The sequence below is a fragment of the Telmatherina bonti genome (genome assembly GCF_933228915.1).
Source record: "Telmatherina bonti genome assembly, chromosome: 10".
In the NCBI taxonomy this organism is placed as follows: domain Eukaryota; kingdom Metazoa; phylum Chordata; class Actinopteri; order Atheriniformes; family Telmatherinidae; genus Telmatherina; species Telmatherina bonti.
Window position 1 is genome coordinate 33532734 of NC_136628.1, and position 15621 is coordinate 33548354.

At 42.9% G+C, this 15621-nt stretch overlaps 1 protein-coding gene across 3 annotated transcripts in view; it reads left to right on the forward strand.

Moving 5' to 3' along the window:
* Positions 1-15621, forward strand: part of robo3 (roundabout, axon guidance receptor, homolog 3) — a 128654-nt gene that overhangs the window by 91978 nt on the left and 21055 nt on the right. For all 3 annotated transcript variants that reach the window (XM_079247747.1, XM_079247748.1, XM_079247749.1), the window contains exon 9: positions 6396-6601. In XM_079247747.1, coding sequence (XP_079103873.1) covers positions 6396-6601 — 206 coding nt within the window. The remainder of the gene's footprint in view (positions 1-6395; positions 6602-15621) is intronic.

The following is a 15621-nucleotide window of genomic DNA, read 5'->3' on the forward strand; positions in this document are numbered from 1 at the left end:
GTGTTAAGGTTACTTCTTGCTCTTGCAAACGTGACAATTTCTCAGCATCATTGTGTGTTGTTGTACCCTGGTTTACACACTTGCTACTGGTTTGTTAATGTATACTATATAATACACAGAAGTAATTGGTAGCAGTTAAGGCAGTTGTATGATATTAAATACGATATTGCTTATTTGAAAGGGAGAGTGAATGTTAATGAGCATAAAAATGTCCCATGATTTTATGTAAAGCTAGTTTCCATGCAAACCAGCTTCTCTCAAACACAAAACCAGTTGGCTTCACCCTGGGATGGCACACCTGGTGTCACAATCAAACAGCCTTACCGCCACCCTGGAGAATAAGTGAGCCATCAGCAACTCTTTGCCACCAGCAGCAGTTAAGCCTGTGTCCACCAGGAGATGGCCAGCAGCTCTGGAGCATGATCAGCTTTGAATAAACGGAGACTAGAAAATGCTTCTGGACACAAACCAGCAAATTGTCCCCCACCCCCTGAGATTTCAATCCCTACCCTCAGACTTGGCATTGTGCTCTGGTCCCCTTCTCTGAAGAGGGGGTTCATAATCGAGCTCACTGTACTCTGGGGCGAAGCTTCGGAGGGTTAGGAGCAGAAGCAGCTATGATCCACCAGACTAGTCACTGATGCACAACAGCCTTCCCGCCACCCTGGAGAATAAGCGAGGCATGTGTCCACCAGGAGATGGTCTGCAGCTCTGGAGCATGATCAACAACAAGCTGCTGATGCACAACAGCATAACTGGTACACTACAGTTTCCCCAGTTGATGTAGGGTGCAGAAGGTTCATAGCAGCTTCCTCCATCAAGAGTGGCGGGAAATACAGGCCAGAGTCTGCGTTTAACCATCAAAGCAATGTCAGAGACAGCTAAAAGAGGTAGCCAAGGACTCTGGATTTGGAGGCAAGACTTGGAGGATGATCTGGTGGACACAATGCCAGGGCTTGATCACCCCCATAGGGCCTTCCTCAGCTGAGGGTGTGTAGTTAAAATAGCTGAAACACCCAATGAGAACTAAGGTCTAGTTCTGAAGATGTGCACCCTAGATCAGTGTTTCTTAATTCTGGTCCTTGGGGCCCACTGCCCATGTTTTAGTTCCTACCAACGCCAGAACACCTGATGGAGATTAACTTAAATGCTTGCCAAGTTTGATGGAAACCTGATAATGAGCCATTGGTTTGAGTCAGGTGTGTCAGGGTTACCTATAACAGGTGCAGGGCAGTGGGCCCCGAGGACCAGGATTAAGAAACACTGCCCTAGATCGTCCTCCACATGAGGCTGCCCATAAACACCCACCATTGAGTCGAGTACATTGTCCACTACACTCTCACACTTAAATAGATTTCATCTGGTCCTGTGCTTCGCAAGCTCAAATAAAATCCATCAAAGCAAGATTGAAATTACAAAAGTTTGAATGACATTAAATAGAATCATCATAAAGTAATAAAATAAAAAGTATTAAAGCCTGTGTGAATCCGTCACACAAGCAGCCAGGCTCATGATAGACGTTAACCAACACAGGCGAATCTGCTGTAGACCGAGGATCACCAACTCCAGTCCCAGAAGCCCAGTGGCCTGCAGGCATCGAATGTTTCCCCACTGAAACACCTGATTCAAATAAAATGGAGCTTGTTGTCAAGTTCTACATAATTCTGTTTATGAGCCATTAGTTTGACTTTGGTTTTTTGTTGCAGGGAAACATCCAGTCCCTGCAGATCCTGGCCCTCGAGGACCAGAGTTTGTGGTCCCTGTTATAGACCATTCTCAGCTTTCGTCACTGGTCATGTGCCTTGCATCTCCGTGACCTTTGTGGGTGACAAAAAGAAAGACAAAGCAGGCGTACCACTACTGTTTTGGCTGCTACAGCTAGCTTTTCATGTTGAATAAATAATGGTATGTTGGTGCTGTGCCTTTGGATGCTCCAGTCGACTTCCCAATGATGGGATTTCATTTTCCTGACTGAACGCTGAACATGAACGACATGCTAAATGGGTTGCTGCCTTCAAACAACTGGAATCTGTCGGAGAGCTCAAGGCCGTTGGTGTTAAGCAGCAAATGAAGAAATAAATCAGATTTTTCTCACAGTGTAAATGTGAATTGGCGAAGCAGATATTCGACTAGTTCCACCTTCCCTGCCGTGTAAATGCGACATGACAACATTTTCGGCTTTTATTTTCCTTTGTAGTCAATAAACACCAATGTTTTCTTACAGTAATTGTTATGTTGACTCTAGAATATAAGACGAGCGTCGTCCCTAAGTTTTTACATCAACATCATCAGCATTATGTGCCTCTGTGAGGTGGGACTATTGCTTAATGTGACGTCACTGGGAATGGACTACTGGCCAAAAAAAACCCCTCATAATTCTGTCTTTGACATCCATGTTTACATGGTTACTTTTATAATAATACTAATATGTAGATATCACAACATAGATCACTTGTTTCAAAGCTCCACTGGTGCTCGAAGGTGCCTTGAAATGTAATATTTATTGAGCTGCTACTCAGCACCAGGCAGTGATCTGTTGCTCTGATGGGAGGTAACTGTATCAACATGTTCTAGTCAAAGAAAAAAGTAAATCTATGTCATTGATTTGCATGTTGAAATGGGGCAGGGCCACAGAGAGGTGGACCTGAGGGGCCTCTGAGAGAGCGTGTCCTCCAGTTGTGGTATTTTGCATGTCGCTTGGCAGGACACGGATCAAAAACCTGACTTCAGTGTGTTCTCCTTGTTTCTGTAATCCAGGAGTGTAAGAGTTGTGTTCAGTTGTGCAATAATTCAACATGCTTACAAGCCAAAAACAAAAGAATAATTCTAAAGAGGGAAAAGACGCTTTGCCTCCGCATGTGGATGACACTGCTCTGCAGCATGAACAAAGATGGACTCTGAATCCATTCTCATTGAAAAATAATTGTTGCTTTTGTCTCATGATGAACAAGGTTTCAGCAGATTATTTTTCATCTCGTTCTGTTAATAATTCTTTTCATCCTTTTATAAGTTCCTAATTTTCTCCCATTTAATGTGCTTCATCCACCTTCACATTTTTCTTTGCAGCAGCAAATATAGAAGTTGATGAGAGACAAATGTGATTTTCCCAGTTTGGAAACCTGTCGAAGGAAATCAAGGTCTTCCCAAGGCTCCTGTCATCGTAACCGTGCCAATGTGTTAGCGCTTTAAGTATTCATTTTGATTCAAAACACTATAAAACCAAGAAGAATGTTTTTTTTATTTTTTTTTAAAGAAACCTTCTCATGCAACTATTTAGCTCTGAAAGAACTGACCTTTTTTTTTTACTTTTTAAAAAAAAAAATTTATTACTGACCTTTTAGACTGACGGTTTGCAGCTACAAAATTGCTCCAAAACTGCCACCTGAAACACAGCATGAATGTGTTGTATCTTTCAGAAATCATTTAGTTATTTAATTTGGTTTAGGTATCGAAATGGGGTACGAGTAAACATGGTATTAAATTATATGATAAAACACTAAGACTTACCCTCCTCCGTAAAACCGCAGGGCTTCTAAAACTCTCCTGTGCTTCACCAAGGTATTTTGTCTTGCCACTCGCTCTCTTTTTTTTCTTTTGTTGCTGAAAACTAGCCACAGACCAAGTAGCAGATATAGGTCCTCCATCTTGTGTTTGTGGTGTGTGTTGTTGGTCATACACAAACATGTCGTCATAGCCATTTCACACAAACCCCGCCCATTTCAGACCTGGTGCTAAATTGCAATGGAAACAAGACCAAGCCAGGAGAAGTTGAGGCAAGTTAAGTTCGGACATGCTGATACTAATGGAGAAGGGTCATTTGATACATTTCATTGTGTCATCAAATGGTAAAAATGTTGCTTAAAAAAAAAAAAAAAAAAAAAGCAAAAACAAGCAAAAAAGAAAACGGAAGTATAACATACCATACAGGTGTCGGGTAAGGTGTAAAAGTGGAGCTATTCACTCCTGTCCTGCAAACTTTAGATGTTTACCTGCTTCAACTCAACTGTATTAAATTAATGGGTCATTCTGCAGAACTTATAAACAAGCTGTTGAATTTATTTAATTAAAATCATGTGCGTGGAAGCAGGTAAATACCTAAAACCTGCAGGAAAGTCCTTTAGGACTGGGGTTAAATAGCTCTGTGTTCACAAAAAAAGTTTATTTTTTATGTGCGCTCAAAAACATAATGAAAGCAGCTCCATTGTAGCCATATACACACACACACAAGCCCAGGCTGAAAAATCTTTTTGCACAGTGGCAGCATGTTGAGTCATCATCCTTCCAGGAATTTTCTCTGAACTAAATTTTTTATTTTATACAACTTCAAAACTAAACTAACTGCTTTGTTACAGATAAACTGTTAAATGTGTCATTCGTCAAACCGCTTGTGGGCAGAAACTTAAACCGTCAGTCACAATGCTAGTACTTTGTAGAGCTGAACACAGGCTGAACTGCCTCAAAATCATACAAAGAACTTGTTGATTCTTTTTTAATCTGCAGGTATGTTGTGATCCATTCCCATTAGGAAGACTAGAAAGATGTAATTCCATCTTGATTTCTCAACAAGCTACATACTAGTAGCTAATGTACGGCTACACAACCTTACCTTCTTTCTTGTTTGACATTTTTGTTTGTTTGTTTGTTTTACACTTTGAGCTGCTAACTTTCTGTATGAAATGTGCTTTACTTAATTTATTTGAATTCAACAGTGCATAATAATGAAAAGGCAACAGTTGCTGTAAATATTCTGGATTTAGCAAAATGCTAATTTCCATTTATCGGCTCATGACAGAAAATACATAACTGCCAATAATACAAAAATATAAAAAAAATATGACAGAAATAAAACTTGAATATAGTCAACATGAGTTTTAATATTAATATTTTATGTAAAGTCGAGTTTTAATATGGGTCAATGTGTGTACATATGCTGTCTTCATTGGAAAGTTGGAGAACTTAGCCCAGTTCTTTGCAGCAAACTTTATGGTATTAATTCTTTGTATCATAACATAGGTGATATTATGGAGTGTAGACCTCTTCAAATTTGACCTTTTTCACCAAACATATACAAACTGATATTATTCCCATTCTCCAAGGTCTAAGTAAACTAAATATATCATTTACTTTGATCTTGGACCTTGGCTATACCTGCCTCATGAGCCATGTAGTTTTGTTGTAGACGTTTTTCAAAAACAATGCAAAATTCAGGACATTATGTCCTTGTTTTCATTGTAGCTTCCCAGAGGTTGATGCTGTAGCACTGAAAGTTGTACCAAATGAAAGCTAATAAAATGTTCTTGCATATGGTTGTAAACACATTAACAACAGTGTAAATTTGAACTAATTTTATTTAGGTGTCAGCAAGAGTAGAGAGCCAGTCACATTTCACTCCAAGAGCATCAAACAGAAAGTGAGACTCTGGGCCTACCAGGTCTGTAGCTGTGTGTTGAGGACAGGAGGCCCTCAACAGAAGGTTCATAAGCTGGAGGTCATGGATAGCTGTGACAGCAGATAGCTGCGTCAGATGTGATGGTAACACAGTGGCTAGTCTAGAATAGCTTTCATTTGGTACAACTTTCAGCACTACAGCATCAGCCTCTGGGAAGCTACAATGAAAACAAGGACATAATGTCCTGAATTTTGCATTGTTTTTGAAAAACGTCAACAATAAAACTACATGGCTCATGAGGCAGGCATAGCCAAGGTCCAAGATCAAAGTAAATGATATATTTAGTTTATTTAGACCTTGGAGAATGGGAATAATATCAGTTTGCATATGTTTGATGAAAAAGGTCAAATTTGAAGAGGTCTAATGGAGTGGGAAGGGAGTAAACAAAAAAAACAAAAAAAAAAAACCCAACCTGTAGCACTTCATGGAAGGATTTGTGTCCAACTGGACAGTCCAACAGCACCTTCCTACGATGTCCTCTACTGTTTGATTTCATGCTTGTGTTGTTCTCACTCGCTTTGGATAAAAGCGTCTGCTAAATGACTGTAGAATAGAATAGAATAGAATAGAATAGAATAGAATAGAACACATTTGGAATTGCATACACACACAAACACATAAAAAACAGTTATAAATAGTCTGATTTGATTAAACCATCATAGTAATGTAAAGTCAATGTCTTTTAGCTAAAATGCGATTTTAGCTAAAATGGACTTGTGTTATAGACTTGTGGTCCTTGGCAGAAACTGTAGAGGGGTCTGAGGGAGGGGATGACATGCAAAAACGAGCCCCCGGCTTGGATTCAGACATGGGCTGGAGCTTCTGCATATGAACCAGCCGCCCTGTCTTTTATCATGGTTACTCTTGACCACATTAAACTAGCAAATCTCCACGTCATACATGCTATAACTTCAGGTTTTGTCACCTCTCTGTTCCATCCATACAGCTCCATCAGACCGTGTCCCGCCCATCATCCGGCAGGGACCAGCCAATCACACACTGGTTCCTGGCTCCACCGCTCAGTTCCACTGCCACATCATGGGCAACCCCATCCCCAGCATCCAATGGGAGAAGGACGGCCAGAGGATCCTGGAAAACGATGGTCGAATCAGCTTGATGGAAAACGGCACCTTTCAAATCACCAACATCCAGGTGAGAACCAACTTTTCCTGCGGTGACCTTCGTTACGAACGCGACACCAAAGTTTCCAAAACGCTGCATGTTTGCACAACGAACTGGATCCAGTTTACACAAGACAAACGTGTTCCACATGAAAAAACAACAGCTTTAATTACCAGGAAAGTATGGTGCACTTAAACAGAGGGCAATTTTACGGTTGATTCAAATGATGAGTTTTTACGAGATGAGGATAGGTGGGGAAGGGCGAGGTGTGATCGCCATGATAATGAGCGCGCAAGGCCATTAGTGGTCGTTAGCGCCATCTGACTCTGTGCTAATGAAATCCATTCTGCCAGAATTGCCTCCTGGGTACGAAGCAGCACCTGAGGTCACCGCAGCCTCCGCGAGACCCGAAGAGGCTCGCGCATTAATTGATTGTGGGCTCTCAATGATTAACGATCTCTGAGACGTGTAATTAAATCCTCAATACATCAGCACAAATGAGGACTGAGTGAGTGAGCTGGAAAGAGACGAAGAGACGTGGGAGGCTGAGTGAGAGGGGAGGACTGGAGCCGCAATAGCTGGGAGTCAGAAAGCCATATTACATTTAATGCTGCATTCATGTCATGTGGGAATGAAAAGACGGCGACTTGACAGCTGAGCGCACGGCGCTGGAAGTGCTCAGGCTTCGAAAGGCATCTGAAGCTGTCGTGTACCTTCTCTGTGGACTTGAGCTCGGTTTGATCTGGAGCAGAAAAACAGATGATGTTTCAGGGTATTCATCGCATTCGACTTCAGCAGAAGTTACTTGTTTATTTTTAATGAAGCTTCATGTGAACATCTAGATACAGATGCAGCAGCCACAGTGAGCTGGACCTCTCATTAAGCACATGGTGGCAACATGATGTGAGCGTGGATTTACTTAGTCAAGTGTCCAAAGAAGGCGGGACATCGCTTGTTTATGACGGTGCAGATGACCGTGGAAGTAGTTTACGTAAACTGAGCTCAGTCATGACTTTTATGTGACCAGTTGCATGTTGTTTTTGTGGTTTTACCCAGCGTCAATCACAAGGTCAGAAAGGCTGCTAACAAGTCACCAGGTTAGTGAAACTTGTTTGGCAGTGAAAGCCTCATCCCTGCAGCTCTGCTTGCTGGATTCCTTATTTCCTGGGTGTTTTGGAAATGCCTGACACACTCCTCCTTGTCTAAAACACCTCTGCTGGTAGCAGTTGGTGTTTTGATCTGATGCCCAAGCCATCCTCTTTAAACACAAAGAAGCAGCAGTCCTACGCTGAGCTCCTCTTCTGGGTTTAGTTCATCCTGTCGAGGGAAACCTGCAAAAACTCACCGACTATTTTAACAGGTCCTCTTTGCTAGTGTTGGGTTAGACCCCCATTTTTCTTTAGAACTGTGATTACTGTTTCCATAGATTCAACAAGCTGTTGGAAACATTCCTTTAGAGGTTTTCCTCCACATTGACATGAAGCATCACACAGTTGCTGGACATCATGATGAGAATCTCCCGTTCCACCACATCCCAAAGCTGCTCTGTTGGTCTGAGATCTGGTGACTGTGGAGGTTGTTGGAGGACAGTGAACTCATCATCATGTTTAATATTGGAGACATGGTGACATGGTGCATCATCCTGCTGGAAGTTTCCATCAGAAGATGCTACACTGTGCTCAGAAAGAGATGGACATGGTCAGCAGCAACACTCAACAAACTGTTCCATTTAAAGCATGCTGTATTTTTTTAAAGGGGCCCAAAGAGTGCCTCGAAATATCCCCACTCCGCTTTACTTTCACCAGCAGCCTGAATCATTAACACAAGGCAGGATGGATCCATGTTTTCATGATAATTCCACTAAATCCTGATCCTACCATGTGAATGTGGAGCTGAACTGGAGACTCAACATTTCCCCATCTTCTATTGTCCAGTTCTGGTGAGTCTGTGTGAATTGTAGCCTCAGTTTCCTGTTTTTAGCTGACAGGAGGGGCACCAGGAGTGGTGTTCTGCTGCTGGAGACCATCTGCTTCACGGTTGGATGTGCTAAGCGTTTAGAGATGCTAATCTGCATACCTCGGTTGAAACCAGTGGTTATCATGGTTCCTGTTGCCTTTCTATTATCTCCAACCAGTCTGCCCATTCTTCTCTGACCTCTGACATCAACGACTGGACATTTTCTCTTTTTCAGACCTTGTCTGGAAATCCTGCAGATGGTTGTGAGTTTGAATCCCAGTAGATCAGCAGTTTCTGTAGCACTCAGATTAGCAACCATGCCATGTTCAGAGTGACATAAATCCCATTTCTTCCTTATTCTGATGCTCAGTTTGAGCTTCAAGTCTCTGCACGCCTGAATTCACCGACTTGTTGCCATATGATTGGCTGATTAGAAATACATGTACCTAACCAAGTGGTCAGGGAGTGCAGATTAAATGTTCAAACAAAAGCTTTTGCATTACAGCTCAGATGCTTCATTATGTCATGCCGATATAGCACCCCCATCAGTCTGCCTATCGATCCCCCGTTGATGTCTGCTCTCACTGAAACCCGACCTCAAGATACCTGAACTCCTTCAGTCAGAGTAGAAATATGATCCTCATTCCTGCTGCCTCAAACCGGACACCGCTGAAGGACTCAGCGCAATGAGGCCAGTGGGATCACGCCGTCTGGAAGAAGCAGTTTCACAGGACTGGACCTGATCCAGCTCATTTTTCACAACTCAAAACATATGTGCACGGCATAGATGTACAAAATCCGTTGCCAAAAAGCTTTTGTGGTTTGTCTCAAGGCACCTCTGTAAAAGAGATTATTACAGATGGTTCAGCTGCCAAATATATCCAAATAAACTTCAAGTGTAAGCTCGCTCAGTATGCATTTATTATGAGCAAAAATCTCTCAAACTTTTTACATTTTTCATCCGATTAGCAAGTTTTTCTCTCCGACAAACCGTATGAGTCTTAAATGTCATGTAATCAAAAGATAGCATCAAAAAGACAATGAAATCAACCATGACAAAACATTTAAACCTGAAGTAACCTATAGATGTAAGTGGATTTCATCTGGGGCCAGAAGTTGGACAGATGGTCCATTTGTTCCTCCCGTCCTGGCAGAGAGGAGATGCCATTACCCTGGGATCTCAGCCAGACTCTCCCCTCTCCACTGCCAAGACGTCCTGGACAGACGGGAAGTGTGTATGTGTGTGTGTTTCTGTTAAACGGCTGATTTGGGCATGGGGTACAAGACTGATGCAAGGTTAAAACCGAAACCGAAGAAGCCAAACAAAGCCCGAGGAGGGTGAGAAGGAGAACATGGACGCAACTAAACAGATTAGGAGGGGTGGTGATCAGGTTAAAGCAGGAAATCGAGTTCACATGTTGACTTTAAATCCCCCGTATACATGTGTTACTGCTGGTAATCAGATTACCTTTCTGCACCTGACCAAAAGATGATCAGACGTCATTATCATTTTGGAAGAAAAAGAAGGAAAAAAAGTGAAAGGAAAATGCTTAAAACTGCCTGATTACAGAGCAGAAATATCCCAAATGCAAATAATGTCAGCAACACATAAAAGCATGGAATTTGGAGCATCTCTCCTCCTTCCTGTTGCAGCTACCGGTTTCCAAGCAGTCGTTTCGTGTGGTGCCCAGAGCTGCTGGCCTTGATTAATAGTCAGGTGTCCCGGCTGTTTATCTCCCTGCCCTCCACGCAGAGTCCCCATCCACCAATCAAACGCTGCCATCTGGGGACCTGCTGCTTCTTTTTTTGTTTTTGCCTCTCAGACAGACGCACCGTCATGCGGCTCACAGGTCAACTGAAGATCAGGGCCTGCAGAGGAGGAGGAGGAGCGGCGGGGGATGTCGTACGGGAAGGAGGCTCACCTGCTCCTCGTCCTGCAGGACGCTCTGACAAGCCACTTTGGCCTGAGTAATTCCTCTGTCAACGTTACTGATGAACCGTCGCGCGGATCCAGGAGTGGAGAATCAGAGAGTCATTAGTCATGATATGTTCTGCATAATGCATCAGCTTTTCACTGGGAGGAAAACAGGCTGGATTCAGAGAATGTATGAATGACTCTGCTTGTAAACTAAACTACAGAGGACGGAGTCTAATTAAAATCGCCCACAACACACAGGACTCAGTAAAAGTCCAGTATTTCCACAGTTCAGTGGTCCTCAACCTGTGATGTAGACAGGATTTTACACCAAAACGTTATTTGTAGAATAAATTTCATCCCTTTTGCCATCTTTTCTCTCGATTCTTGTTTTTAGTGTGCATTTTTTTGTTTCCTGAGGCACCATCGTTATATTTATGTAAGCCTTTAAAGCCCAACTTTAGAATAAATGGGCAGCAAATCCCTTTTTTTTTTTTTTTTTTTTTTAAATCTGAGGACTTTATTTGGCCCTTTTAACAAAATCCCCCCAAAAATATTAACACTGAAGCCTATGCGGAAGTGCATGAAACTGCAGTTCCCCCTTCATCCACTAGGGGCTGCAAAACAGAGTGAATCTCCATAGATTCCCATGTTAAAAAGACCAACTTCACAGCAGAAATAAACATGTTTACAGCCTGGTTCAAAAATCCATTTTAGGTTTAATAGGTCAGATTTACCTTCATGACAACTGTGGGGGGAGTGAATTTTTTCGTGTCCTTTTGATTGACAGGTACCCGATCTCCCACTTACAGTGAGAAGAACGTAGAACAACCGTGTTTTTTAGCCGGTTAACAACGTGACTTTGCTTTAGCCCGCTTAGCATTAGCTGGTTAGCTCCTGTTAACTCCAGGCCTGCTCCGTTAGCTCTTAGCTACAGGCAGCTCGGATTTCGCTAGATGAAAATCATCCACCATGACGCTCACAGCCCCCCTCTCAGCTCCACCTCTTTTCCCTTATGTAGTTGCTCTTAAGTATTTTCCGGGCAAGATGACACACGTGTCTCTGCCAAGATGGCGACGGTAGGAACTGCCCACCGAGCTTCAACTCAGCTCTTCAGAAACCAATGGGTGACGTCACGGAGGCTCCGTCCATCTATTTATAAACAGTATGTGTTATATCAGGGTTAGGAGTAAAGTTTCCACCATAAAGTGATGCAAAATGCCTCAAATATGATACATTTGGCTTAACCACAACTTTTCCAACATTTTGGTAGTAAAACTCTAAGCAGTTGAACTGCCACATGTATGGAAGCTACAACTCCTCAGTGCAGCCAGGCAAGGTTCAAATCTCCGTCTGCTGACAACTTAGCATCCCCATCGGTGCGTGGTTAACGCTCACACTCTGAGCCTAACGCTCACATTCAGCATACCACCAACTAATGCATAACGTCATCATTTTATGCCTGTTAACTGTTAATATCCACTTCTTGTGATCAAAGTTGTTGCTGTCTGATGAAGATCTTTTAGGGAGATATTTTCTCAGGATCAAACTGCTGTATAAACAGAATAACACACAAAGGTATGTTATTTTTGCTAAAGTGGCCTAACTCAGCAGATATGGGCTTAAATTTGCACTTCTGGCTCGTTATTCTGACTGGATGTGCCAAATCATCAGAACACCAGCCTGCAGCCCTTTGCTACATGTCAGACCCCCTCTTTGTCTCTGATAAAGGCTAGTAAAGCCCAAAACATCTCTAAAGATGCTTTAAAATGTTCTGCAGATTTTTAAAGAATAACGAAGGAGACCCAGGTTGATGAGGTGGGACTGGTGTATGTGGTGTGCTCCACTTGATTCTGCATATGAAACATTTGGGTTTTAGTTTCTCTGCTTGTGTTGTTTCTCCTGTCTGTTGACATCACTGGTAATCTCAGACAGGATTTATCACCATTTCCCAGGTGAGTTAAATTTAAGAAAAACTGCTGAGGGAGGATGTTCCACATTATTAAGCAAGGTATTTTCAGAATCAGCTTTATTTGTCATTGAGCCAGCGTCCCAACACAACAAAATTATTCCAGCACAACCCGTCCAAGAATTAGACAAAACAACATACATGAGACAGAAACAGGACCCGGCAGACTGAGGCAGCAGCCATGAAAGCAGCGCATCTTCTTATGCAGAATGAGAAAAGATTACATGAGGGAGGATGGGTGGGTGGTAAAAAAAAAAAAGAAAGAAGTATATCTACTCTAAAAGGGGGAAGGATGAAGACGCAACAAAAAAAAAACAAAAAAACACACCTCTAAACAAAAATGCACATATTCAGACAGTTACAACATAAGGGAACAAATGGGAGGGATGGTGTGGTGGGATCTCTCAGTAGCCAAGTGAGGTCGCAGCCAACCAGCGCGTCCATCCAACTCGCCGTCCGTGAGTTGAGGGAGGGGCAAGGTCCAGAGGTAATGAAAGATAGGAGAGTGTATCTGTAGCAGTCAGTGTGAGTTTCCCAGTCAGTCTGGGGAAACGGACGGATCTTTTTTCAGATATAAAGCATGAAATAGCTCAATGACCTGAGAGAAGAATGAATACATTGAACAGTGAGATCACCACACTGTTAATGACTTAGTGTGGGATCGTTGGAGCAAACGGTTGGTCTAGATGAAAGCAGATTGAGGAAAGTGTCAGAAATGCATCATATTTAGAGTTTATCTGTAAGTGGTTGGAGGTGCTGGTTAACCTCTCCATGCAGGAAACTCCACAAGCTGCATCTTTGCATTGTAAAGCTGCATTTGGAGCATTTTTAACTAACACTCACAAGAGGAATGTTTGCATTGGGCTCAGAAAATACACAAAGACTCATTTTCAGACTGTTTTATCCACTGATGAATGTCTTGCTGCAATGGATGGTTGGTGGTTGGTCGATTGTCACATATGTCCCAACAAGTGTCAGCAAGGTGGGGTTGGAGTGATGTGTTGGGCTGGAATCATGGGGAGTGTCCACCAATGGGTGAAAGTCAGGGCCAGATGGAGCAGTTAACTGTCTTTGCGCTCCTACATCCAACCATATCCTTACCTGGGAGATGGAGGATGAGGTGGATTGCGATAGATGCCTCAGCTACATAATGACATGACGTCACTGCATCGCAACGCCTTCCTTAAATTAGAACCAAAACAAGGGAAGAGATTGGCGGTCCTCCAACAGTTTGTGGTCTTTCTACTTGGCATGTAGCTGTTCAAAATAGGTCTTGTTCAAGAGGTGGCTTCAGGCTGCAAAGAAAATCCCAGTAAAAATCCATCCCTGCTTTGGTTTTCTGACAGGTCTGATGCGAAGTGAGTTTTTTTTTCTTTCTAACCAATCAAAGGATTGCAGTGTGTCAAGATCCACTGTTTCGAGTCGGATAAGTGAGATCAACACCCCAGTTGAAGGATCCTGAAAAGTGGCACAGGTCACGTTGTGTATTGGAGTACCTTCCAGTGGGTGCGTCCTGGCCAACACCCTGTGGTGGAAATGAGGCTTCAGGGTGCCTGAAGAATCAGTTTCTACCAGACCAAGTCTGCCATGATATGAAAGGAAGAAGCATTTGTTCCCCAGTAGAAACCACGCTGTGTCCCACAATGTAGGAAGAACACTGAGTCTTTGGCTGCTGTGGGTGTAAACGGATAATAACTCACAATGGCCACCATCTTCCTCTTACCTCAACCCTAATGAGAACATGTGTGTGGGTGGGGGACTGGAAAAGGACCTGTTAAAAAGTCATGCTGTAAAAAGTGGAACAAAAACCAACTTAACTTTGCTGAATTCGTCCACTTTTGGATTTTTCAGTCCAGTTTCCAGTTGCGTTCATGTCTTCAGTCTTTCAGGCTTCTCCACGCAAAAATAAACGTTTATGGAAACATTTCTTCATGGCGCCGCTATGTTTGAACGTCTGCATGCGGCGCAACAGCAGGTTTCCTTCTGCTCTTTGATACCTGCCGAACATCCCTCCTGTTTTGTTTTCAGGAAGGATTTTCCATTTTAAACCCCAGATAAATATTTAGCAGAAAGACGTGAGGATGAAGGAATAACCTGGAAGCACACAGCCATGCTCTGAAGCGCCGCTCCCATGAGTTGCAACCGCCTCGGCGTCATGCTGAGAGATATCACCAGCGTAGAGACCCCCAACATCTCCCTCTGTTGTAAGCAATTTCACAGCCCGTCTAGCTTTTGGCTCGCCTCCCCCAAAAATTTAATAGCCGGTCTTCACATGCAGACACACACATGAGCGTGTACGCCCAGGCAGATTTTTCACACACCTCTTAATTACATCTCCTCGTGGCCTGTCCAGAATGCTAAGCAGTCGTTGAGCAGAAAGGACCGGAGCCTTAAAAAATTCTCGACCTCTTGCTGGTCATTAAAATTCAGGCCTTTGATCCGTCTTGCAGCTCTCCTCCTCTGCTGTGTAGGAATCAGACCAGGAACATAAAATCCACCAGCTTGACTTTAGTTTTTCTCTTCAAAAAGGACTGAGAAAATGTCATTTATGGGAAAATTGAAATGACGGCGATTGATAAAATACGGAGAGAAGAAGCGGCTTATTACAGCAGCTGGCATGATGTGGTTTTTACAGTGGAACTAAAAGAAAGAAATATAAATTAGATGAATATTCTCATTGAATCCGCTGGATGCAGGTACTTGAAATGCATGATGATGCTGTGCTTTTACAGTTCACCCATCCTGGAAGCAACACGTTCCTCTCTGTGTTGCATCTCCACGCACCACTGATGCTGCTTCGCCTGTCAGCTGGACGTGCTTCGTTTCCGTTTTAGATACTTACTCGATTTGATCTGTTGGTTTCGCACCTGCAGAACTGACAGATTTCTGCCACAAAACACGATTCTATAATCAGACAACAAGAGACCAAAGACAATGACTCGCATAGAAACATGTTGGCACTAATGGGAGCCAAAAACTGATGGAAAATAAAAACCAACAACAAAAACAAGGCAATTCTGCTTTGATGTGAAAGGGATGCAGAGGTGAAGTCACCTGTCTGGCTTCGCTCTGTGTTCTGCCAGCTCTTCATCATCCCTGTTCAGTATTCAGAGCTCAGACACTCTGCTTCAAGAGATATGACATTTAGTCTCAATAACTTGTAATGGATGCATTAACACAGTATTGCAGCTCTCGCGCGCATCCGCACTG